General features: G+C 41.9%; 1 protein-coding gene across 3 annotated transcripts in view; it reads right to left on the reverse strand.

The window, feature by feature from the left end:
* The window catches only part of SUSD1 (sushi domain containing 1), a 43,712-nt gene extending 21,265 nt beyond the window's left edge, over positions 1-22,447 (reverse strand). For all 3 annotated transcript variants that reach the window (XM_087716168.1, XM_087716167.1, XM_087716169.1), the window contains exons 1-6: positions 22,278-22,447; positions 19,816-19,947; positions 18,823-18,969; positions 17,714-17,893; positions 8,531-8,710; positions 4,582-4,761 (exon numbers count right to left, since the gene is read on the reverse strand). In XM_087716168.1, coding sequence (XP_087572294.1) covers positions 4,582-4,761; positions 8,531-8,710; positions 17,714-17,893; positions 18,823-18,969; positions 19,816-19,947; positions 22,278-22,386 — 928 coding nt within the window. In that variant the 5' untranslated portion in view covers positions 22,387-22,447. The remainder of the gene's footprint in view (positions 1-4,581; positions 4,762-8,530; positions 8,711-17,713; positions 17,894-18,822; positions 18,970-19,815; positions 19,948-22,277) is intronic.
* Between the last annotated feature and the right edge of the window lie 1,762 nt (positions 22,448-24,209).

Consider the following 24,209-nt stretch of genomic DNA (forward strand, 5'->3'; position numbering starts at 1 on the left):
TTTTTTATTTGTGCTGATAAATAAATAAAGGGAGACTAGTATAGATCTATTTCAAGCTATTTAGCTCTCATCAGCTAGCAATCGAATCCCAGTAAGGGTATGGCTAGCTGATGAGAGCTAAATAGCTTGAAATAGATCTATACTAGTCTCCCTTTATTTATTTATCAGCACAAATAACACACACACACACACACACACACACATATATATAATATATATATATCCCTCTACCTACCTACCTACCTACCGTCTCTCTCTCCCTACCTACTGTATTTATCTCTTTCTATCCCTTTACCTAGCTACTGTATTTCTCTCTCTCTCCCTCTCTCCCCCTACCTACCTACTGTATTACTCTCTCTCTCTCTGTCTCTCTCCCACTATCTACCTTCCTACCTACCCACTCTCTCTCTCCCCCTATCTACCTACTGTATTTCTCTCTCTATCCCTCTCTATCCCTCTATCTACCTACTTACTTTTTTAAATTTGCCTCTTCAAAACCTTGGTGCATCTTATACTCTGGTGCATCTTATACTCCGAAAAATATGGTACCCCTTTTCGGTTTATTTCTTAAACTTGTATTTAAAGCTTATTTTGCTAAGGATTGAAAGAAGGATTGAAAGAAATTTAACAATCCAGCATGGTTAAATCTGTTGATTCAAAGATTCCTAACAGCTGAAAAGCAGTTAACAAGAACTCACTGAAAATGATTAGAAAAGGAAGTAGGTGAACCCTAGTGTTGATTCAAAGGTGCAGACTGTAGATTCAGCAAGATAGCTATTCCCTTGTCTCCTAGAGTTCTGAACCCTTGGAAACCATTGTCTTACAGTCTGTTTTACAGAAGAAGAAACTGTCTGGAGGACTTGTGGGTGATCTCAACTTCTTTCTTCTGGAGAGGTATTATGAAGAGCCAATGGACTCGCTGGCTCTTTATCCATATTTTGGTTTGTTGTTAGTTGCGAAGTTGTGTCCGACCCATTGCAACCCCATGGACAATGCAACTCCAGACCTTTCTGTCCTCTACTATCTTCTGGAGTCCATTTAAGCTCACGCCTACTGCTTCAGTGACTCCATCCAGCCACCTGATTCTCTATCATCCCCTTTTTCTTTTGTCCTCAATCTTTCCCAGCATTAGGCTCTTCTCAAGTGAGTCCTGCCTTCTCATTTGGTGGCCAAAGTATTTGAGTTTCATCTTCAGGATCTGGCTTTCTAAAGAGCAGTCAGGGCTGATCTCCTCTAGGACTGACTGGTTTGATCACCTTGTACTCCAAGGGACTCACAGGAGTCTTCTCCAGCACCATAGTTCAAAGGTCTCAATTCTTTGGCACTCAACCTTTGGCATTTCAGTTGTCAACTAGCTATTCATCGAGCAGTCTTCAGTTCACCCTTTCTTCCAACATGTCTGAATAGTTTTCTGATCTTTGTTCATGGTGGTTAATAAGCAGATGCAGTGATAATTAAATGAACCCACTCATTTGAATGAATGCTTTTTGCTAAAACTGGCAAAAATGGCAGAAAACTAGCAAAAAAAATCACAATCACGACTGCAGAACAGCATACGTTATAAAGCTGACTCACCAACAAACATTTATGACGGCTGGGGATGCTTTAAAGCCCATAAGCACCTCTTCCTGTGGTAAAACTGATGGTCATTAAATGACCAGTATTTTTAAAATTATTAAAAACAAATGAACAAATGAAATTTTACTTTTACTTTTTCCACAAGCTGATATCTCAGCAAAATTAGAGAGAAAATGCCATGTTAATTTTAAATCCAGGTTCATATCCTGCTTTGAGAATGTACTATGTATTATATTTATATATTAAAATAAAAAACACCCCATCTGATTTTAAGGCCCATAAATAGCATTTTTCTTTCTCCCCTCACATAAGAAATATGTCTTAGATCAGCAGTCCCCAACCTTTTGGGAAGCAAAGGCTGGTTCTGTGGAGAGGTGTTTCTTTGGACCAGAGGGGGTATGGTTTCACATCCCCCGCCAGATGGGGTTTCATCCCCCAGATGGGGGCTGCATCCCACAGATACATCTCTCAGGTGGGGCTTCCCTTGTTTGCATGACCTGGTTTCCAGCATGCCTCATCCCGGTGCCGGTCTACAGATACTACAAGAGTTTGGAAAACCACTTCAAATTATTTCCATATTTAGGAATACAAAGTTCAAGTGTACTTTACTGAAAATCAAAAACCAGATTAAACAACAAAAAAGGAATAAAGATGAAGCTATAATGCCAATTAATAATATTTAAATGCAACATGCATTAAACACATTACTTAAAAGCACATTATGCTTCAGTTCATAAGTAATTAATTCTAATTTTCTAAATCACTAATCTAATACATGATATCAAACTCCACAATTTCTTCCAGATCAAAAAGGAGCTCCAATAGGCACAGATATACATATGGCAAAATATAAGCCTCAGTTTCCCCCATCACAATGAATGTGAACCAAAAGGTTTCCTCTGTGAATTACTGAAAATGAAGCTCTTGCAAGATATTGGAGCGCCAGAGGAATCTTATTCTCTTAACTTTATATTATGTCCCTGGGCCCAGTTTAGTGTCAATCTGCAATACTAGATTTATCATATGTATGCTGTTAATAAAAAAGGCCACTGGATGCCAGTACTGTTCTATTAAAATGCAAGACCCCAAAACTGTACCATTAAAAATTTAACAATCCTTTTCAAACTAGTGTTATAAAGAGATTAAGAAGAAGGGTGACTTTGTGACAAAATCAAACATTTAGATGGCTTTAAGGGAAATTTTATTGGAAATTTTATGTTTGGGTGCAAGAAGAGCTATTAAATTTATAATGGAACCAAAAGGTACTATTGAAAAGGAAGAAACTCTATTAAATAAAATTGAAATAGACTTTAAGGGAATTTAAAAACTACACCTTATAAGAAAGGGATAGAAATACTGGATTTACAAATGAAATTGAATTATGAATTAAAAAATCAAAAAGATACATGAAACATAAAACAAAAGAAGAATGTGTATTATTTTTTACATTGGACTTTGTGGAATTTCCTGAAGCTGTTTCAGTGGAACTGCAAAAGGATTTTAATGAGGATTACAAAAATTCTGAGAGAAGAGACTCGTAGATGTTGGCATTTTGTTGGAGAGATTGCCATTAAAATAATGGCCTGTTAATTCTGGTGATCTTTAAAGGGGGACTTTTTGGACAGGGATTGGATGATGAGTTTTAGTTTTGGTAATGTTTAACAAAGTGGAATGGATTAACTTGTAAAAGTATTTTTTACAATATTTAATTGTTAATTGGGATTCGGCTTTGAGTATTAGAAGAGATAGTTAGGGGGAATTTGCCAAAGTAGGGAAATATAAATATTTTAAGTTGTTATTTCTGTTAAGTCTTAGTGGATTTTTCTGATTAATAAGAGTAATTGAAAATTTACAGATGGGTTTATAGAAAATCAGGTCAGGTAATCCAATGAAGAAGTGTCTTGTATTTTAAGAGACAGTGATAAGATGTTAATTTTGCCTATGCTTGCTAGGAATGAAGGGGGAAGAGTTCCCCCCCCCCTCAATTTTTCCTCTTTGTATATATGTGTGTATGTATTCCTGAATTAGCTTTTATTATTTTCCTTATTTCTTAAATGTAATTTTTAATAAAATTATTGGGGGGAAACTTGGGATGGCAAATGTGTCATAGATAATATACTTCATTTCACTGTAGTTTAACAGTGGTCCCCTCTACAGTAGATCACAGTAGAAATCAATCTCCACAGAAAAAACTAGTAACTAAGGGTTACGAACCCTGTCCTTAGGATAGTTATTTATAATTTGAGACTCTATGCTATAATTAATTACCAAATAAAAAACCGGTAGGTTTTTAAAAAAAATAATTACAACCTAATCTGATAGCTGCTTTTTATAATTCAATATATTATATAGCATCAGATTAAGGGAGGGATTGTTCTAAACATTCACTTCTAATTCTACAATGTTTGTCAAGAAACTTTTTGTTTTTACATGTATAAGTTATTATGTCCTTATGCATCTTAATTTGAGTCTGTATAGACCTGCCTTTCCTAAACTGGCCAATGAAGTCACCACCTTTCAGATGTTCAAAATAAAAGATAGATATATCCTCAAGTCAAGCTCAATGTTTGACTATTAATACGGATTCATCCATGCATTTTCTTTTCAGAATATCTTTTCTATTCCACAATCTGGCCTCCAAATCCTGGAATTCTCTGGTGAGAATAAGCAATAACCAGGTCTAACGTAGCTTAGCTTCTGAATCTAAAAAGAACAGCCATGTGCTGTCAGCTGATGAAACACATGCACACACGCACACACAGTCTACTCTAAATGAACTCTGGGGAACTGGAAGATCTCAGAAAAATTTGAAATTATAGCTCAGATATTTGGGGAATTCAAACAAATCGCTTCTGTTCTTAGATCAGGAAACATCTGTAATACTGTTCTCCTTCTGTTTTCAGAGTGATATTCCCACTGTAACACTATGAATGTAACAACGAAATAAAATAAATCATATACATGACTAGAGAAATCACACTGAGGATTTCATTAGGCACTTACTTTTACATCTTAAATCCAACATTTCCCAAGATCCATTTCTGGTGCAAACAGAATGACTTTTTGTCCCCATGGAATAGAAACCTTTCATGCAGTTGTATTCTACGGTGCTTCCTGGATGAGTAGACCCATTCCATATCACGTTTGAGAAAGACAGTACAGGAGGTTGGCCACAAATGATTTCTAAATGGGAAAAGAAGGAATTTTTATTAAGAAATACATTTTGCAATATTGTACTACATCAGGAGGATTTATTCCTTTATTTTAAATGGATTCTTTTAAAGACCCCAATGTTTAGACTGTGCTCTATAATTTGTCCCAAACTCCCACTAATTGTGACAAGCAGGATGAGGTAGAGAGGCCACTACTATAAAACTCCCTTCTAATTCCCAATCAATGGATTACTTTTTATCAATGGATTATTACCAGCTAAATATGAGCCAGCAGTGTGCAGCAGCAGCCAAAAAAGTCAATGCAGTCCTAAATTGCATTAACAGAGGGATATAATCAAGACCAAGTGAGGTACTAATACCATTCTACAAAGCCCTAGTAAGACCACACCTAGAGTACTGCATCCAGTTTTGGTCAGCACACTATAAAAAAGATGTTGAGACTCTAGAAAAAGTGAAGAGGAGAGCAACCAGGATGATTAGGGGACGGGGGACTAAAACATACGAAGAACTGTTACAGGAACTGGCCATGGCTAGGCTAGTGAAGAGAAGGACCAGGGGAGACATGATAGCAGTGTTCCAATATTTGAGGGACTGCCACAGAGAGGAGGGGGTCAAGCTATTTTCCAAAGAACCTGAAGGCCAGACAAGAAATAATGGATTGAAACTGACCAAGGAGAGATTCAACCTAGAAATAAGGAGGAACTTTCTGACAATGAGAACAATCAACCAATGGAACAGCTTGTCTTCGGAAGTTGTGGAAGCTTCATCACTTGAGACTTTCAAGAAGAGATTGGATTGCCATTTGCCAGAAATGATGTAGGGTCTCCTGCTTGAGTGGGGAGTTGGACTAGATGACCTATAACCATGATGGCGAACCTGTGGCACGTGTGCCACAGGTGGCAAGCGGAGCCATTTGTTAGGGCACGCAAGGCGATGCCCTGTCAGCTGACCAGCATGCCGTTTTTTGCCCTCCTGAAGGCCCCTGAAGGCTCCGGGGGTCAAAAATTGGCACTACTGGGAACCCAGAAATTTTGGAATCGTGACTTCTGGTTTGTCCATAGGGCTGATTTTCTTTTTTTATATTTATATAAAATTTTATTTTTTATTACATAGACAACATCACATAACAATAGAATAAAAACAATGGGAAAAGGAGAGAAAAAAAGGGGGGGGAAGACAAAAAAAACCACCCCATCATCACATACAATATGTCATTTGATCACAGGTGCATCCCTACTACGTTTATACATCCCGTATCTCTCTGTTGTATATTTAATAGACACCACAATAACCTAGGGTTTTTAAAAAAAGGGAGGGGGGAGACAAAAAAGAAAAAAAAGAAAAAAAAACCATCATCACATGCAGCATGTCGTTTGGTTACAATTGTTTTAACCTCTGCATCTTCAAATAATATTTACCGTCTCAAATATTTCATCTAATATAACTAAAGGCCTCATTTTCATTCTACAATATATATTCAGTTAACATTAGCATTATTTTTCCCCAGAAAGTATACTTCTATTTATTGTTAACCTTGCATTTCATACCTTCAAACAGAGATCTTATTCCTTCATTTTTCAACAAAGCATCGCTGCCTATATATACCAGTTTTCATTTGTTCCCCTATTAGAATTGCTTTATCAGCAGCGAAATATCATTATAAGTTCTTAACCTTATACATTATATCCCCAGACCTTATATTAATACTTCATTGTGTCATTATTAGATTATTTCACAGCATAATTATATCATCATTTGCTTTTTTCAATTAAGGCATAAATATATCATTTTTCATTTCCAAAGTTTTTTTTCCCCTATAGGGCTGATTTTCAACCTCCTGAGACTTCAGGGGCCTTCAGGAGTGACTTCCGGTTTGCTTGCTTGCCCTCCTGAAGGCCCCTGAAGGCTCCGGAGGGCAAAAACTGGCCCTATGAGCTAACCAGAAGTGACTTCCAGTTTGTCTGTAAGTCCGTTTGTTGCCCTCCGGAGGCTTCCCTGAAGGCTCTGAAGGTCGAAAATCGGCCCTACAGACAAACCGGAAGTCACCATTCCCAAACTTCCGGGTTCCCCATAGTCCATTTTTTGCCCTCCAGAGCTTCAGGGAAGCTCCTGAAGCCTCCGGAGGACATCGGGGGCGGGGAGGCTGTTTTCGCTCTCCCCAGGCTCCTAGAAAGCCTCTGGAGCCTGGGGAAGGCAAAAAAACCACGGCAAAAGCGGGGGGGGTGTCTCCTGATCACGCGCATTCGGTCACGCAAGGGGGTACATGCATATAGCATTATGGGTGTGGCATGTCAGCGCATGACCCCTCTGTGCTCCCACCGCTTTTAGCACGGCAGCCAAAAAAGGTTTGCCATCACTGACCTATAAGATCCCTTCTAACTCTGTTTATCTGTTAAATCTGATTATAATCAGCTTTAGAGAAGAATAAGCTTCCTGCTTTAGGGATTGGTTTTTAAGGATAAAATAGAAACAAGATAATAAGTAAAATGAATAATATCTATGAAAGGTACACCACTGTCCAGCCCAGATGTGATGACCCTAATATTAGCCTCATTTAGTCATTTGTTATTTGGAACCATCAAAAACACCAAATAAACTCCCCTGCAACCAGTGTCATTTCAGTGACACTGGCTACAGGTGGCAAATACACATACATTCAGCATAAATGTCTGCAGCACTGAAGCCACATTGGGTTTCATGTGAAGTGATGGAGGATATAGTGTATGAACAGTTGTATATGTGAAGGCTTCCATGCTGCAAACACTTACATTCACTGGGTAGATGTTGCAATAGTTAATGCTTAACAGTTAAACTTGAGAGACCGCCTACTGCCAATTACCTCCATCCGACCAATTAGATCCCATAGATTAGGCCTCCTCCGAGTCCCATCTGCCGGTCAATGTCGACTGGCAACTACACGGAGGAGAGCCTTCTCGGTGGCAGCTCCGACCCTATGGAATGATCTCCCCGTGGAGATTCGTACCCTCACCACCCTCCAGACCTTCCGCACAGCCCTTAAAAACTGGCTATCCCGACAGGCCTGGGATTAAAGACTGTAACCCACCCGAATAGTATGAATGTTGTGCTTTTAATGATGTATTGTCTTATGTGTCAATTGTTTGTTTCCCTCCCCTTTCGAGTTGTAAGCCGCCCTGAGTCCCCCCAGGGAAAAGGGCGGCATATAAATAAATTACTCTAAACTCTCTAAACTCTAAACTCTAAACAATTATTATAATGTTGGCAGGAAAATATGGTTATCTGGATAAGGAACATCTGCCTACATCCAAAGATAAAAGTGGAAACAATGAATCAGCCATTAGAATGGAGGGGATTAGAATCATCTACCGAAAAAGTACTTTTCGTATAACCATTCTGATTCTAAACTAGTTACTGGTTGGGTTATCAGGAATGAACAACTTGACAATAATAATGAGACTTTTTCCTCAGAAAGAAAATTGTATTTATGATGTAAAAGCAACCTTCTGGTACCATTACAATAGAAAGGATGGGGGCAAGATCATGTCACTATCTAGAGGGCAATGAATTTTCTATTTTTTCCTATTGAGGAGGGTATTTTTATATATTCAAAATATTAGCCCTACATTAGAATATATGCTGTAGTTTTCAGCATTACTTCTTTCAAAATTGTGTCACCAATTTTAGACAGTATGGTAAGAAGGGGCTCCAGAGGCTGCAGAAAAGGAATCGAATGGAGCTGTTATTTGATTTTATTTACCCATAAAGAATATTTGAATAAAAGTAACAGATAATATATTTACCCTTGCATTCAAAAGTAATGTTTTCCCATTTGCGAGATATTTTACATTGTGAAAAATTATGTTCTCCAAAAGACTGAAATCCATCCTTGCATTTATAGTATACGGTGCTCCCTAAAGTTGTGCTGTTATTCCAGATAATGTCTGCATTTGGCAGCCACGGTGGTTTTCCACAGTCTATTTCTAAAGGGACAGGAGATAAAACAAAAATATGAGTATTGAAAATTGAATGCATATCAAATAGTTTAATAAGAATCTATATATTATATTGACTTATGTACTTAATTTCACATAAATAGACCCTTGCCAACGCAATGAAATTGTGGGGCAAAATGGATCCAGTAATGCAGGGAAAGTGTCTAGCACACATGTTCCTCGATTGGCATATTCTCTGTATAATGTGTTCATGTCAGGTTTAAGCATGATTGTCTACTTCATAGGTACTCCTAAAAGTTAAAGCCAGTTGACCTATTATGTCTCTTTTAAGAGGGGGTATGTTTTCTGTCTGCAGCTTGCAAAAGCTGTTAGCTCAGGAACAGAATCCATCTTCTCAGATTACAGACATTCTCAATACACATCCACAAGTGAGGCACAGCCTACGAGCACCCTTGTGCACTCATGGCCAGTAGACAAGGAATCAGTTTTCAACCCTCCCTCTCTACTAAAGAGAAAAAAAAGATAATTGATAAAAAGCCGTTTATAGCGAGTACGAGGGCGATGGCCCCCAGCTACTCATGAGAAACAGCAAGACTTCCATCCTGCAATCTCCTGCAGAGGAGTAGCCGTTTGGAGCTCAGATGGGCGATCTCTCCTGTTCTCCTTTATCTGGAAAGACTTTCACTGACCAGAAATCACTGCTGGCAGTGTTCACTTCACTGATCTACTACTTTGGAGGCAACTGGTCCACCATAGAACCACACCTAGGAATCTCACTGATTATTTTAAATCTTGAAGCAGAATTAGAGCAGAGAACAAAATGAGGAGTTGGGTATCAGGGCTAGGAAAAACACATAACTAACACAGCTTTTCTGAAATTTTGATTAAAATTCAGGGAAATATGCAGACATCTAAGGCAGAAAAGTGTGTTAGAATATACCTCTTTGTGTGTTGCTTGTAAGCCCTTATTGTCTCTGTTTATTTCTTACAGAAATAATAAATTTTAGGTAAACTCAGTTTTCCTTTCTATTCCTCCCTTAGGATGTGACCAAGATGATTTATTGTTTTCTTCATTAATATCTTGTGGTCTGAAATATAGCAATAGCACTTAGACTTATATATCGTTTCACGGTGCTTTACAACTCTCTCTAAGCAGTTTTACAAGAGTCAGCCTATTGCCCCCAACAATCTGGATCCTCATTTTACCGACCTCAAAAGGATGGAAGGCTGAGTTAACCTTGAGCCAGTCAGGATTGAACTCCAGGCTATCGGCAGTCAGTCTGCAATACTGCATTCTAATCACTGTGCCAAGGCTCTTATATAATCTAGAAACTGTGACTCTTCTAATCTTGTTTCTTTTCCCATTTTTACCTTTTAGTCACCTTAACAGGTGGCAGAAAAACAGAGAACCCTAAGTGTCACAATTAGAGGGAAGATGACAGGATAGGCATACAATAGAGTAGAAATGATGGCAATATGAACTACTGGACTAGGGTGTACAGTCTCAGAAGGTTTCTGAAAGAGGAGATTCAATTCTAAAAGGTCAGTTATATTGTTATACCCATTACTTCAATACAAAATAGTATAAAGAGTTTCAGAAAGCTGCAGGAAATATTCTGAAAGTAGCTTAGCCATATTCAGATACCATGTTATGAAATACCTATTATGTTTTAATAGTCCTCTCTCTTCTAATATAGCTATAATTAGGTATTGGGAAAATTCATTTCTGTGGTGATTAACCACAACTTGTGTAAAAATTGGTTCTCAGACTGATAAAGATTCAAATGACTACTATGTAAACAGCCAGCTGTAGACTTCTCGGTTATCAAGAAAGGGAGCTATCATGCTTTCAGTTCACAATAAGGCTGTGAGAAAGAGATTCAAAAGTCTTTTTCCTAATATATACTAAAAGAAATTGGTTCCACATTGAAAAATTAGTTCCCTTGTTGGAATTCTTATATCCCTATTCTTTTCATCTGAATAAATCTTGCTAAAGAGAACTCTGTGAGAATTATGCTTGGGAAAGAATCATTTTCAGTTCAGGCAGTCTGTCATATTTGGATCAATAAACTGTTAACCATTATTAAAAAGTTAATGTTATGAATCATCACAACATTTGAAAGGGTGTAGGAAATACTCCAAGAAATAGGGCCACTGTGAAGTGAACTAAGAAGATGTTGGATAACATAACGCAGGGACTCCTGCGCATGTGCGAGACCGGAAGATGGCGCCCAGGCGTTCTGCTCCGTTTTGACGAGGCGAGCAAACGCTGAAAAAAGCCGAAAATTGAACAACTCCGAGTCTCGAGGAGGGTCCTGGGGATGTCCGGAATCCGGGGGACCCGACGAGCTCAGACCTTGGCGGGGGTCGCCGCTTCTGGGCGACCCCGGACTGGACAACTCCGGAGGTCTGTTCTGCTTGCTGGGAGCGGCCTGCGTTGTTCGGCGGTGGGGGGCGGCGGCGTTATGTCGGCGTCTCCCAGCGCCCTAGACGATTTCATCAGGTTTGAAAGGGAGAGAGAACCAGCTGAAGCAGCCCAGACCTTTGCGGGGGTCGCTGCTTTTGGGCGACCCCGGACTGCACAACCTTGGTCTGTAAGCCGTGAGCTGCTTATATTTCTCGGTGGGGGGGGCGGCGCCACGTTTGCTGAAACGGTAGCGTTTTTCGACGATCTGGGCGTTTTCATCCTGTTTATTGAGCTGCCTCACTGGGACTCTGTAAGATCATTATTGCTCCGGAGGGAGAAAGGACGAATTGAACTAATGTGGGGACTGAGCAGATTGGAGGGGCGGTTTTTTCTGACGTTACATCGGCCCCCCCGGACGGCTCCTTTTACTATTCAGCCTCACTTCCTTTGCCCCTGCTTGGTCAAGTGGCCCTCTGGACGCATTTTATTCTTTGCCCTCCCTTGGTATGGTGAGGTTTTTCCTTGCGTTTTCCACCTGCCATCTGACGCCCCTCTATTGTGGCACTTTAACTCCTGGCCACCTCTGGTCGCGGACTTTGAACTTTTAGACCCACCAGCTCAGTTCCATCTGGCTTTAAGCACTATCAGCATTACCACCTGCTATTATCCCTGGACCTCCATTTGGGACAGCGCTTGCGGAAGAAGGCCCCCTGTTTTCCTCAATTGTTCCGGACTCTTTGGACCTATTCAGACCTGTAGAAGAGGGGGACGCGATTTACGCCCCTGTATACCTACTCTGGACCATAACTGGACGCTAATTATTGTAACTATTTTAACCATCTCGATTACTGAGAGCCACTTGGCTCTGCCCGGACTCGCACTCTAGTCAACTGCGCAATCTATCTTTTCCTTCTTTTCTCTTCCTCTTTTTCTTCTTACTTTGTATGGGATATGCTAGAGGTATGTATGTAATTGAATGAATGATCCCACTTTTATTGCCATTATTGTTGTATTTTTGTGTTTTTTAACTATCACGTGGGGATTGTTTGGGGGAGTGTTTGAGTATGTATGATTCGGAGGGCCTGCCGGAGATGGCGGGGGCGATGGGGGTGGCTGAGGGGACCAGAGACACAGGAGAGGGTCGGGGTATTGCGGTCGTAACAGGGAGGGGCAGATACGGCGGGGACTTTAGGGCAGGCCATTACCGGGGAAGGAGGGTTCGCTATATTGCAGAGATCCCTCCTTCCGGCCCTAGGAGTCCCACTCCAAGACCAGATGGTGTGAGTAGTCAGGACCCTGGTCTCAGGCTGTTGTCGCTAAATGCCAGGTCTGTTGTCCATAAAGCTCCTCTCGTCCGGGACTTAATTTTAGACGAGAGGGCAGACCTGGCATGTATTACTGAGACCTGGCTGGGCCCAGAGGGAGGAGTCCCCCTTGTAGAGCTGTGCCCAGAAGGATTTCAGGTGCTACATCAGCCAAGAGCCCAGGGAAGGGGTGGGGGTGTGGCCGCCGTTATCCGGGAGTCGTTAGTTCCTCGTAGGGTCCCTGCTCCGGAGATTGTCGGGTGTGAGTCATTGCTGTTAAAGTTGGACCTCAAGGGTCAAGTGGGTCTGCTGCTAACGTACCTGCCTCCCAACAGCGTTGCAGCAGCCCTCCCCTCGCTCCTCGAGTCGGTAGCCGAGCTGGCAATTGAGTTCCCTAGGTTGATGGTCCTGGGGGACTTTAATTTGCCGTCGCTCGGTGAAAGCTCTGATGGGGCGCAGGAGTTCATGGCTTCCATGACAGCCATGGGCTTGACCCAAGTAATTCGAGGCCCAACCCATTCAGCGGGACACATGCTTGACCTTGTATTTCTCTCGGAGCAGTGGATTTGTGATCTTGGTCTGAGGGGGAGTGACATCATACCCCTGTCGTGGTCAGACCACTGCCTACTGAGGCTCGACTTCCGGAGGCCAAACCCCCACTGTAGGGAGGAGGAACCGACCAGGTGGTTCCGCCCCAGGCGCCTTATGGAGCCGTTAAGGTTCCAGACAGAGCTTGGGGTTATTCCTGACACTCTCGCCCACAGTCCGGTCGAGACTCTGGCTGCTGCGTGGCACTCGGCAGCGTCGGAGGCCCTCGACCGGATTGCGCCACTGCGGCTCCTCCGAGGCAGCGGATCCCGGAGACCTCCTTGGTTTACCGAGGAACTCCGGGAGATGAAGCGCCGGAGGAGATGCCTAGAGCACCGTTGGAGGTCCGATAAGTCCGAATCGAACCGAGCAATGGTAACCACCTGCACCAGGGAATACACCAGGGCACCTAGGGCAGCAAAAAGATCACATATAGCCACCCTGGTTGCATCCGCTGAGTCCCGTCCAGCCGCCCTGTTTAGGATAACCCGCTCCCTATTGAACAAAAGGGAGACGGGGGAACCCTTGCAGGGCAGAGCTGAAGAGTATGCCCAATTCCTCGCGGACAAAATTGCTCGGTTTCAGTCGGACTTGGACTCCATCCCCGCAGCTCCAGCCGAGACACAGGGGGATCAAGTAGAACAACTCTGGGTTGAGTTTCAGGATGTTACCCCCGGGGATGTGGACAAGGCCATGAGAGCTGTAAGTGCCTCCACCTGTGTTCTGGATCCGTGTCCCTCATGGCTAGTCACGAACTGCAGTGAGGTGACACGAGGCTGGATCCAGGCGGTTGTGACCGCCTCCCTTCGGGAGGGGAACTTCCCCGCCGCACTGAAAGCGGCGGTGGTGAGACCCCTCCTAAAGAAACCATCTTTGGATCCAGCTGTCCTTAATAGTTATCGCCCTGTCTCCAACCTTCCCTTCCTGGGGAAGGTTGTTGAGAAGGTGGTGGCCTTCCAGCTCCAACGGTCCTTGGAGGAAGCAGACTACCTAGACCCCTTCCAGTCAGGCTTCAGACCCGGCTGCAGCACAGAAACAGCTTTGGTCGCATTGATGGATGATCTCTGGAGAGCCAGAGATGAAGGACATTCCTCCATCCTGGTCCTCCTTGACCTCTCAGCGGCTTTCGATACCGTCGACCATGGTATCCTTCTGCGACGACTGCGGGAGGTGGGAGTGGGAGGCACCGTGCTACGGTGGTTTAGTTTTAGTTTAGTTTTAGTTTTATTGCAAATTTATATGCCGCCCTTTTCCCTGAGGGGACTCAGGGCGGCTTACAACAATAAAGGGAAGGGAGTGCAAGACAAGACTTAAAAAGAAAGGAAACGTGATTGAAAGGAAATTGGTCATAAAAACACAGCATTCACTCAACATTCGGGCGGGGTGAGAGTAATCCTATCCCCAGGCCTGACGGGATAGCCAGTTCTTAAGGGCTGTGCGGAAGGCCTGGACTGTGGTGAGGGTACGGATCTCCACGGGGAGGTTGTTCCATAATGTCGGAGCTGCAACTGAGAAGGCTCTCCTCCGCGTAGTCGCCAGTCGGCACTGACTGGCGGATGGAATTCGGAGGAGGCCTACTCTATGCGATCTGATGGGACGCAGGGAGGTAATTGGCAGGAGGCGGTCTCTCAAATAGTCAGATCCACTACCATGGAGCGCTTTATAGGTGGTGAGTAAGACCTTGAAGTGCACCCGACGATCAACAGGTAGCCAGCGCAGCTCACGGAGGATTGGTGTTATATGGGCGAACCGTGGTGCGCCCATGATCACTCGCGCGGCCGCGTTCTGGACTAGCTGAAGTCGCCGGATGCTCTTCAAGGGCAGCCCCATGTAGAGCACATTGCAGTATTCCAGCCTAGAGATCACAAGGGCTCGAGTGACTGTTGTGAGAGCCTCCCTAGGCCCCTAAATTATGGGGTGCAGGTAGGGCCGCAACTGGCGCACCAGACGAACCTGGGCAAATGCCCCCCTGGTCACAGCCGACAAATGGTGGTCAAGACTCAGCTGTGGTTCTCCTCCTACCTCTCGGACAGGTCGCAGTCGGTGTTAGTGGGGGGGCAGAGATCGTCCCCTAGGCCCCTAAATTATGGGGTGCCTCAGGGTTCGGTCTTATCCCCCCTACTATTCAACATCTACATGAAACCGCTGGGAGAGATCATCCGCAGGCACGGGATTAGATACCATCAATATGCGGACGATACTCAATTGTATCTGTCCGCCCCGTGCCAACTCAATGAAGCGGTAGATGTGATGAGCCGGGGTCTTGAGGCCGTTATGGGCTGGATGAGGGCTAACAAGCTTGTGCTCAACCCAGAAAAGACCGAGTGGCTGTTGTGTTTTCCTCCCAAAGATCTGACTAGTATACCATCACTCAGGCTGGGGGGTCAAATTGTATACCCCTCAGAGAGGGTTCGCAACTTGGGAGTCCTCCTGGATCCGCAGCTGTCATTTGACCACCACCTAACGGCTGTGACCAGGGGGGCATTCGCCCAGGTTCGCCTGGTGCGCCAGTTGCGACCCTACCTGAATCGGGAGGCGCTCACAACAGTCACTCGGGCCCTAGTGATCTCCAGGCTGGAATACTGCAATGTGCTCTACATGGGGCTGCCCTTGAAGAGCATCCGGCGACTTCAGCTAGTGCAGAACGCAGCCGCGCGAGTGATTGCGGGTGTACCTCGATTCACCCGCATAACACCTATCCTCCGCGAGCTGCGCTGGCTACCTGTCGATCTCCGGATGCGCTTCAAGGTGCTATTAATCACCCATAAAGCCCTACATGGCAGTGGATCTGGATACTTGAGAGACCGCCTTCTGCCAATTACATCCCTGCGACCAATAAGATCACATAGATTAGGCCTCCTCCGTATCCCATCGGCCAGCCAGTGTCGGCTGGCAACCACAAGGAGGAGGGCCTTCTCAGCAGTAGCCCCGGCCCTTTGGAATGAGCTCCCTGTGGAGATTCGTACCCTCTCCACCGTCCAAGCCTTCCGCACAGCCCTGAAGAACTGGCTCGCCCGTCAGGCCTGGGGATAAGGATAGTTGCCCCTCCCGAATGTTGTATGGATGTTGCCTACTATTTTTAGTATATGTCTCTATTTTGTTGTCTGTATCCCCCCCTTTCCTAGTTTTATGTGAGCCGCCCTGAGTCCCCTCAGGGAAAAGGGCGGCCTACAAATTCTAATAAAACTAAAACTACAAAACTACAAAACTATTATCCATCAAAACAAAGGCAGCATCTAAATTTTAACTGAGCTGCACATAAAACCGTTTTGCACATCTTATAAGTTGACAACACTCTGGGTCTATTACTAAAAACAAATTCCAAAAAGATCATAGAGTAGTTGTGAAACAACAATAACCAGTATGAGAAGGCAGATTTATGCACATGTATTTGTTTTCAAAATGGATCAGGAAGGCATGTTTTTTTCCTTAAGCTTTTTTGATACAGTTTTAATCCTATTAAGTATTTTATGCAGCTTTTGTGCTTTATAGGTTGGGGGGGGGGGTGTTTATATACATTTTTTTTTTTCTTATTTTCTGAAAACCACTGAGAATATAATTGAAACACAGTATGAAAACAGTATGTAAACAAGCAAGCCTGGGTCAGTATGTCACAGTAACAGAGAACACAGTGAGACATTCATTAATTAATTTAAAAATAACACAGTGAAAGTTGTTTTTAAAAATAAATACAAAAGGTATAACTGATAGTATCATTAGGCAGCGTGAACTAGGAGAAGAAAGAAAAGGAATAATAATAAAATGCTATCTTTGACCTGCAGAGACAGCACAGATTCAAACCAGGGGTGGGTTCCTGCCGGCATTACTGCTGGCTCGGTGCCTCAAAAATTTTGCGCACATGTGCTGGCTTTGCTCAGGCGCACATCAGATGCACACTCTGTGCTCATGAACATTTGCAAATAAAAAGGTCTGTGCATGCGCAAAACCTTTAAAAAGTGAAAAAATAATATTTTTTTGCACTGAAAATTATTCTGAGCATGTGAACAGAAGCGAATAAAAAGATGGCAGCCCCAGAGGAGAACCGGTTTGGTGATGTGGCAAGCCTAGGTGCTGCCAGTTCCAGCGACCCAGGCCACCAAATTACTACCAGTTTGGCCAAACCAGTCCGAACTGGTAGGAATCCACCTCTAATTCAAACCTGCCAATGCGGCAAGATTTTCTCCTGTGAGAAAGGTAAAAGCCTCTATTATCCCAGAGAGATGCTGTCTAATGGCCAGCACTGAACTCAAAGTCAACTGCTCAAAATGTTTGCTTCTCCGGGAGACATTTTGGAGAAATCTCTTCTTCGCGCTAGTGTTAGGCTAGCCTAAGCAGCAAACAATCAAACAACAGCGAGTAGCCAAGATTAGTGCAATATCTTAAAACACGGATGTCCAAGCTTTGTGGCTTTAAGAGTATAGCTGGCTGGGGAATTCTGGGAGTGGAAGTTCACAAGTCTTAAAGTTACGGAAGTTGGACACCCCTATCTTAAAACTTCTACGGGATAAAAATCCAATAATAATAGGTAAACTTTTAAAAAAATATCTAGGGAGCTTGGGGGACATTGTATGGTTATCCTGGGTGGGTCTAACACTGAAAATCTTGGAATTATATAAAGTTGGCATTGATTTCTGTGAGATTTAAAGGAACCATTTTTTTTCCAAATGGACTGACAGACTCCTCTCATTGGATCAATTACATTTATCAATAGATTTTTCAAATGCTCTTTACCTTTACACACCATATCTGCACCTTCCCATTTTCCTTTGGCATTGCAAACCGCAGTTGAGTTTCCACTTTTAAGGATATAATTAGGCTGACAAACATAAAGAATTTGGTTTCCATAAGTGGTTTTATTCACAGGAGCTGACAGAGTGTTTGGAATATAAGGTGGAGGTCCACAATCCACAACTGCAGTAAAATGAAAGGAAAAATTAATTTGAGATGCTTCTCCCCAAATATTTTGACTTCTGTGGAGTTTTGACTTCTTTGACTTCTGTTTGACCTATCAAGTGGAGAGGGAAGGGTTCCTTGAGAGAAAATATAAAACACCAAGTCTCATTTTCCTCAGAATCAAATCCTTGGAACGCCTAGGAATGAACAAAGTTGCAAGAATTAAAGAACTTTACCTGCTTGAGAAAAAAAGCAGCTGAAGGAAATGGCATTCCCATCTCATTTTTTTTAGTTATTACCCACGTGAATAGTTCTCTTCCCTATTAGGTTCAGATCTGTAGTAGACTGAGATTTATTGTGAGAAAAATAGTGCTTTCCTTGGTAATATAAGAAAAAAATAAATTAAAAATTAAATTAAATGGGTTTTTAAGTTATTGTGCACCTTCTGCAGTTTTAAACCAATGTGTTCTAACTTGATATGTTTTAATAAATGATAATCAGTAAAAGCAAGAAATGTGCTTCTGATATATGAGGAATGCAAATCTTAAGAACAGAATGATGAACTGATAAGGTAAAAAGAAATAAGCACACTTAGTGTGGTTTATTCTGACAAATCCAAAGAATAAATAATATATTAATTTTAGCAGATTTAAGTATAAGATCGTAAAGATGATCCATGCAATGCCAATGCTATACAATACAAGCAGGGTATATTTTACTGCTTCTGCTAAATATTGCAGATGTAAATTTAACTTGCACTACATTCACTGTTTAATCTATTATATATGAGATTTTAAGAGAATCAGACACAAATGCATTTTGCTCACAAAGTTTAAAATATACTCAATGAAAAAGTCCATAGCCAAAAACTAAAACTAATTGTACAGACTGCACTTTAAATTAAATTAAAACAGAAAAAAATAATGATTTATTGTTGCAGTACTTACCTATACATTTTGTGCCATCATTGGGAATAAATGTTTCATGTTTATTAGAAGGCTGGAAGCCTACGTGGCAAACACAGTAGTAGCTTCCGTGTGTGTTATGGCATACAGCATGTTCACCGCAAATGCCAGAAAGACATTCATTTTTATCTGACAATATATTTAAAATATATGACAGAGATTAATCAAATTAATAAAGAATCCAAACAGCATTATATAATAAGAAAAATAATATTGTTCTACCACTCTAATAATGGATGAAAATATCCTGATTATGTGTCAGTATAATACATATACATCTAACCTGGAGCAAGTAGGCAATATTATTTTGTTACCATCATGATGAATTAACAACATATATATATATATGTGTGTGTGTGTGTGTGTGTGTGTATGTATGTATGTATGTATGTATGTGTGTATATATATATATATATATATATATATATATATATATATGTATGTATGTATGTATGTATGTATGTATGTATGTATGTGTATATATATATATATATATATATATATATATATATATATATATATATATATATATATATATATATATATATATATATATTTATTTATTTATTTATTTATTTATTTATTTATTTATATATTGTGAGCATGTCATAAATAAATGCCAGGTGCCAAGCACCCAAATTTTGATCACATGATCATGGGAATGCTGTAATGGTTGTGTGAAGACTGATCATGTCAGTTTTTTTTAATGATAGTGTAACTTTGAATGATCACTAAACTAATGGTTGTAAGTTGAGCACTACTTGTACATTTAGCTCAAGGATTAAAGTATACTTTTGATCTATTATCCATACACCCAAGATTGATGCTGGCCACAACTATGGATATCCCTGTACTGTTGTCCCTGGATGGGAGGCAGAATGGTCTATGTATCCACGCATCTGTCTTTCATTTTCAGTGTATTTAAAAGCATACTGTTGTAGAACTCTCTAGATTGGATAGTAAATATTCACCTACCATGGCAGATTGTTATTCCATTTCCCATAAATCCATAGTTGCATTCACAGATATCTTTGCCATCTTTTTGTATACATGTGGCATTTGCATGGCAAGTAGCACAAATATCAAAAATTACATCTCTGGTGTTTTCTGCAAAAAAACAAAAGTGGGGATTAAATCAAGATGGGAAGTATCCTAAGAATAAGGTGAATCTGAAAACCTGAAAAACAAGGAGAACCTGGAAAGAGTAGCAAAGAAGAGAAGCATTAGAATAAAATGGTTTAAATTGTTAGAATTTTTAGTGTTCTGTGCACTGCTTTGGACTCAATGAAAAGCAGGATTTAGTTTAATAAATTAAATTTTTAATAAAGCAGTAAGAGAAATGCACCCAATATGTAATTAGCAGACACACAAGGGAGATTCTCTGATGAGGATTGTCAGATGAGGAGACCTAAATTCAATCCCTCATGGGCCAGTTGCTTTATTGCAATCTAAGTTATTTCATAAGACTGTTGTGATAATAAATCATATGCTAGTGACAATTATTAACAATACAATGCACTGGGTTATGATTCTTAAATCAGCAATCAGCATGCCAAAAGACTATCTGGCTATCCATGCTAAATTGTAGTCCAACATATTTGGAAGAAGCATGGTCTGCACCAGTATTTCTCAGACTTGGTTGGTATATGTGGACCAACTCCCAGAATTCCCTAGCCAGCATATTTGTTGCTGAGAATTCTGGGACTTGAAGTCTACACATCCAGAAATCATTAAGATTGAAAAATAGTATCAGCTTAAAAGGTGCACACACAAGGAATCCTTAGAATCACCTAAAGAATCAGCTTAAAAGGTGCACGCACAAGGAATCCTTAGAATCACCTAAAGAAACAAGGAAGAGGGAATGGGGATTTTGGCATCCTCAGTTAGTGAGCTACAACTCCCAGCATCCTTCACTACTAGATAAACTGGCTGGGCCTGCTGGAAGCTCCCCATATAAATCTTGCAAACTGGAAAGTTTGCATAATATATCTAGAAGAAAATTTTGCAACTTGGCATGAAGTGCTGAGTGGCTCCCACCCACTTTTTAGCATGTAGGAAATAACGTTCAACGTTTGCTGGAAGACAACATCCTCATTTTGAAGATATTGGGCAAGCTCAATGGTTCACAAACATCTCTCTCTCTCTCCACATAATTTGCCATTGTTATATTTAGAATTTCTTTCTATCAAGATTAGGCCCATCATGTTTGAAAAGGGAGACACTGTTGAAATGACCATTGTATTTTTTAATAGTACTTTTACTCACTGAACAGAAGAATGATTGAAAGTTTGGGGGAAACTAGAATAAATATATCAGGAAAATGTTATGAAAAAGTAGAATTCATTCTGGGGATGTATTTGTTATATAGATGGGTTTTCCCTCCAAAACAATAGAACATCTGATGCATTCTTGAGCTATTTATCCATATGCATTCTGCACATGACCAGAGATACTTTCTCAGCATTATTCAGACAGCAGATGACTGGCCTTCACAACACATATGGAGGTCAACATGTTGGTTGCTTAATCACATTGTTCTAGGGCAGGGCAAACCTAAACCAAAAGTCCTAACTGGAAGCCCCCTGTTCAATTCTGGAGCTGACCGGAAGTTCAGTTCCCCCACCATAGTCTCTCCTCCTAGCACAGCATACTTTTTCGTCTACCTGTCATAACCGAAAGCCCTATCAATTGTGGAAACAACCCTCCCCTTGCCATAGTTTTCTCCTGGTGCACTGTGCTTCTCTCCCCCCCCCCCACCAGAAGCTCCTCTCAAAATTGTGGCACCAACCAGTGACGGAGCCACAGCAGAGGGAGGAAAGAGCCACATGCGGCTCCAGAACCACAGTTTGCTGACCCCTGTTCTAGGGTCTTGCTGCAGCCCTGCTTAATAACAGAATAACAGAGTTGGAAGGGACCTTGGAGGTCTTCTAGTCCAACCCCCTGCACAAGCAGGAAACCCTATGCCATTTCAGACAAATCGTTGTCCAATCTCTTCTTTAAAAACCTCCAGTGTTGGAGCACCCACAACTTCTGGAGGCAAGTTGTTCCACTGGTTAACTGTTCTAACTGTCAGGAAAAAAATATTTTGCCACCTTGAGATAACTTGCCTCAGCCTTTCTATAGCATGTTGAAAAAAGCCGCAATTAATACGAGTAATACTTCTATTAGTATTAACAGTCCAAGATGTTTAATAAAGGAGCTTGGAAGAAAGAGAGGGGGAGGGAGGGATAACGAGAGAAAGAGAGAGAAGCAGCAAACATTTCATCAAAATTGACCCCTGGCTCCGCCTGTAATTGCCCAACCCTACGCCAAACCCAGCTTCGGATGCTTCAAAAGCCAAGATCTTGGCGCGGGAGCGGTGCTCCGAATTAAACTCCAAGTCGAGCCCAAGCGCCGGATTCCATGCGAAGTCCCCTCTCCCCTCGGTCCACGCTTACTCCGTTTCTTCTCTTCCTCCGAAGAGTGGGTCAGAAGCAGCAGCGCCCACAAGACCAGCAGCAGGAACTGAGGACGGCCCCGCGTCGCTCCAAGAGGCCCCGATTTCATGTCGCCTCCAGCAGCCACGGTTCCCGCCTCAATTCGTCTCAACTTCGAGAGGCCCCTGGCGGAGGAGAGGCCCGGCTTAAGGCGCGGTCACCTTCTACTTCTTCCTCTCTCGACTCCAATCTGTCTTCGCCCCCTTCCTCCTGCCGCTTGTCACCCTTATGGGTTGCAGGAAGGAAGCGCTCAACACCCGCAGAGCGTGGGAAGTTTTTGGCTCGACTCTTCCTGCCCCTTCCATCGGGTGCAGCAACAGAGACCCCCGAGCCTCCTGGCATCTGAATTGCTCCCCATCGTCACCCAAGTACACCTCACGGCCACTCTTCCCCCTTCCTTTTAGGGCCATTGAACCCCGAGCTTAATTGTTATCCAGGAGGCTGCCCCAAAAGCATTTTATAGTTTGCAGAATGGAAGATGTAGGAAGGTGGCACACCCGCATTTCCCACTCTGCTCATGGCTGACGTGGGAGACTGAAATTAGTAGACTAGGAATTGGCTGCACTGTGTTGTTGTTTAATAGGATCGATTTGCCAGATGCAAAGTCACCAATGCCGTTTCTAAAGTGAGAGTGTCGGAGTAGAGACACTTGGAAATTCTCACCTTTGGCCAGAATTAAAAAATAGCTGAAAAAATAAGGACGAAGCTCCCCTAAAGAAAGTTGCAAATATATTAATTATGTGAATTCTCCACGGAGACCCGCTAAATGTTTAAACAACAAAATACCTATCTTGATCTTTCAGTTCTGGACTATTTTTCGATAGGGTCGTTCTATCCAAGTGGCTGCCCTGATAAGAGTATCAGTTGACTTTACAAGGGAGTAGTTACTTTATTAGCAGCCAGAAAGAAGATAGTATACTGGTTTCTTATATGATTTCATACATTTCATTGCCATATGATTTTTTCTTTTTCTAGTACTGTAAACCCTTTTCTTGTTCAGATAGAGAATCACACTTCAAAAAAATATGTTAATAAAGTCAGAGGTTTTAAAGGTTTGGGGAGTATTTCTAGCCTCCTTATCACTTTCTCCAGAAGGTGCAACTGATAATAGTATGATTTAGAGCAGAGTTTTCAAACTGAGCAAGAAAACTGCATATGTTGCCTGTGTGTTAACAAACCACCTTCAATAGTGCAGTTCTAATCCAATGAAAGGGAGTGAGGATTCTGATGTAACACAATTTTGAGGCTTCTAATGTAATTCCCTGATGGATCTGTTGTATTGCCTTTGGCAACATTTTCTCCCTTTACAAGCTGGAAGCAGTTTTTGCATTTACTTTTTACAATTAGTTCCTAAATATAGCTCATGTTGACAAGTCTTTTTAGCTGTAGAGATAGAGGCAACATTAGCCACACTAGGAAAATGATAGCAGAAAATCAACTCCACAGTTAAGAGTAGAATTACACTTTATTGAGATAGGCTACAAAGTCAGAATTTCCAAGTCTAACTGTGCTTTCAGGAATCAGGGAGGGAGAGAAGTCAGGGAGGTATTTGCCTAAACCACTTCTGAATATTATTTTGTTTCCTAGGTTTTAAAAAACGCTTAAGCACCCTTGACTAGGTAAGAGTTTCTACATATTTCTGCCCTTATTCTCTACAGGTAAGGTACCTGAGTAGTTGTCCAAGAAAGATCTGCCTACAATCTTTGCAGAGGCATGCTGTCTGAATGGTGCAGCTAGCATTTTGCTGAGCGTCAAAACCAAAGAATTCCACAAATAATTCAATAAAACGTGAGACAAGGGAGTTACAAATGGATTCCCCAATCTGGCCTTGTCAGTCATCCAGGTTATGGTTGTCCCACAGGTGCTTTTTCAAGAGGCAACTAGACTGGTGGG

The sequence above is a fragment of the Thamnophis sirtalis genome, unplaced genomic scaffold, assembly GCF_051295495.1.
Source record: "Thamnophis sirtalis isolate CommonGarterSnake01/CBP01778 unplaced genomic scaffold, rThaSir2_p1.2 scaffold_5, whole genome shotgun sequence".
Classification (NCBI taxonomy): domain Eukaryota; kingdom Metazoa; phylum Chordata; class Lepidosauria; order Squamata; family Natricidae; genus Thamnophis; species Thamnophis sirtalis.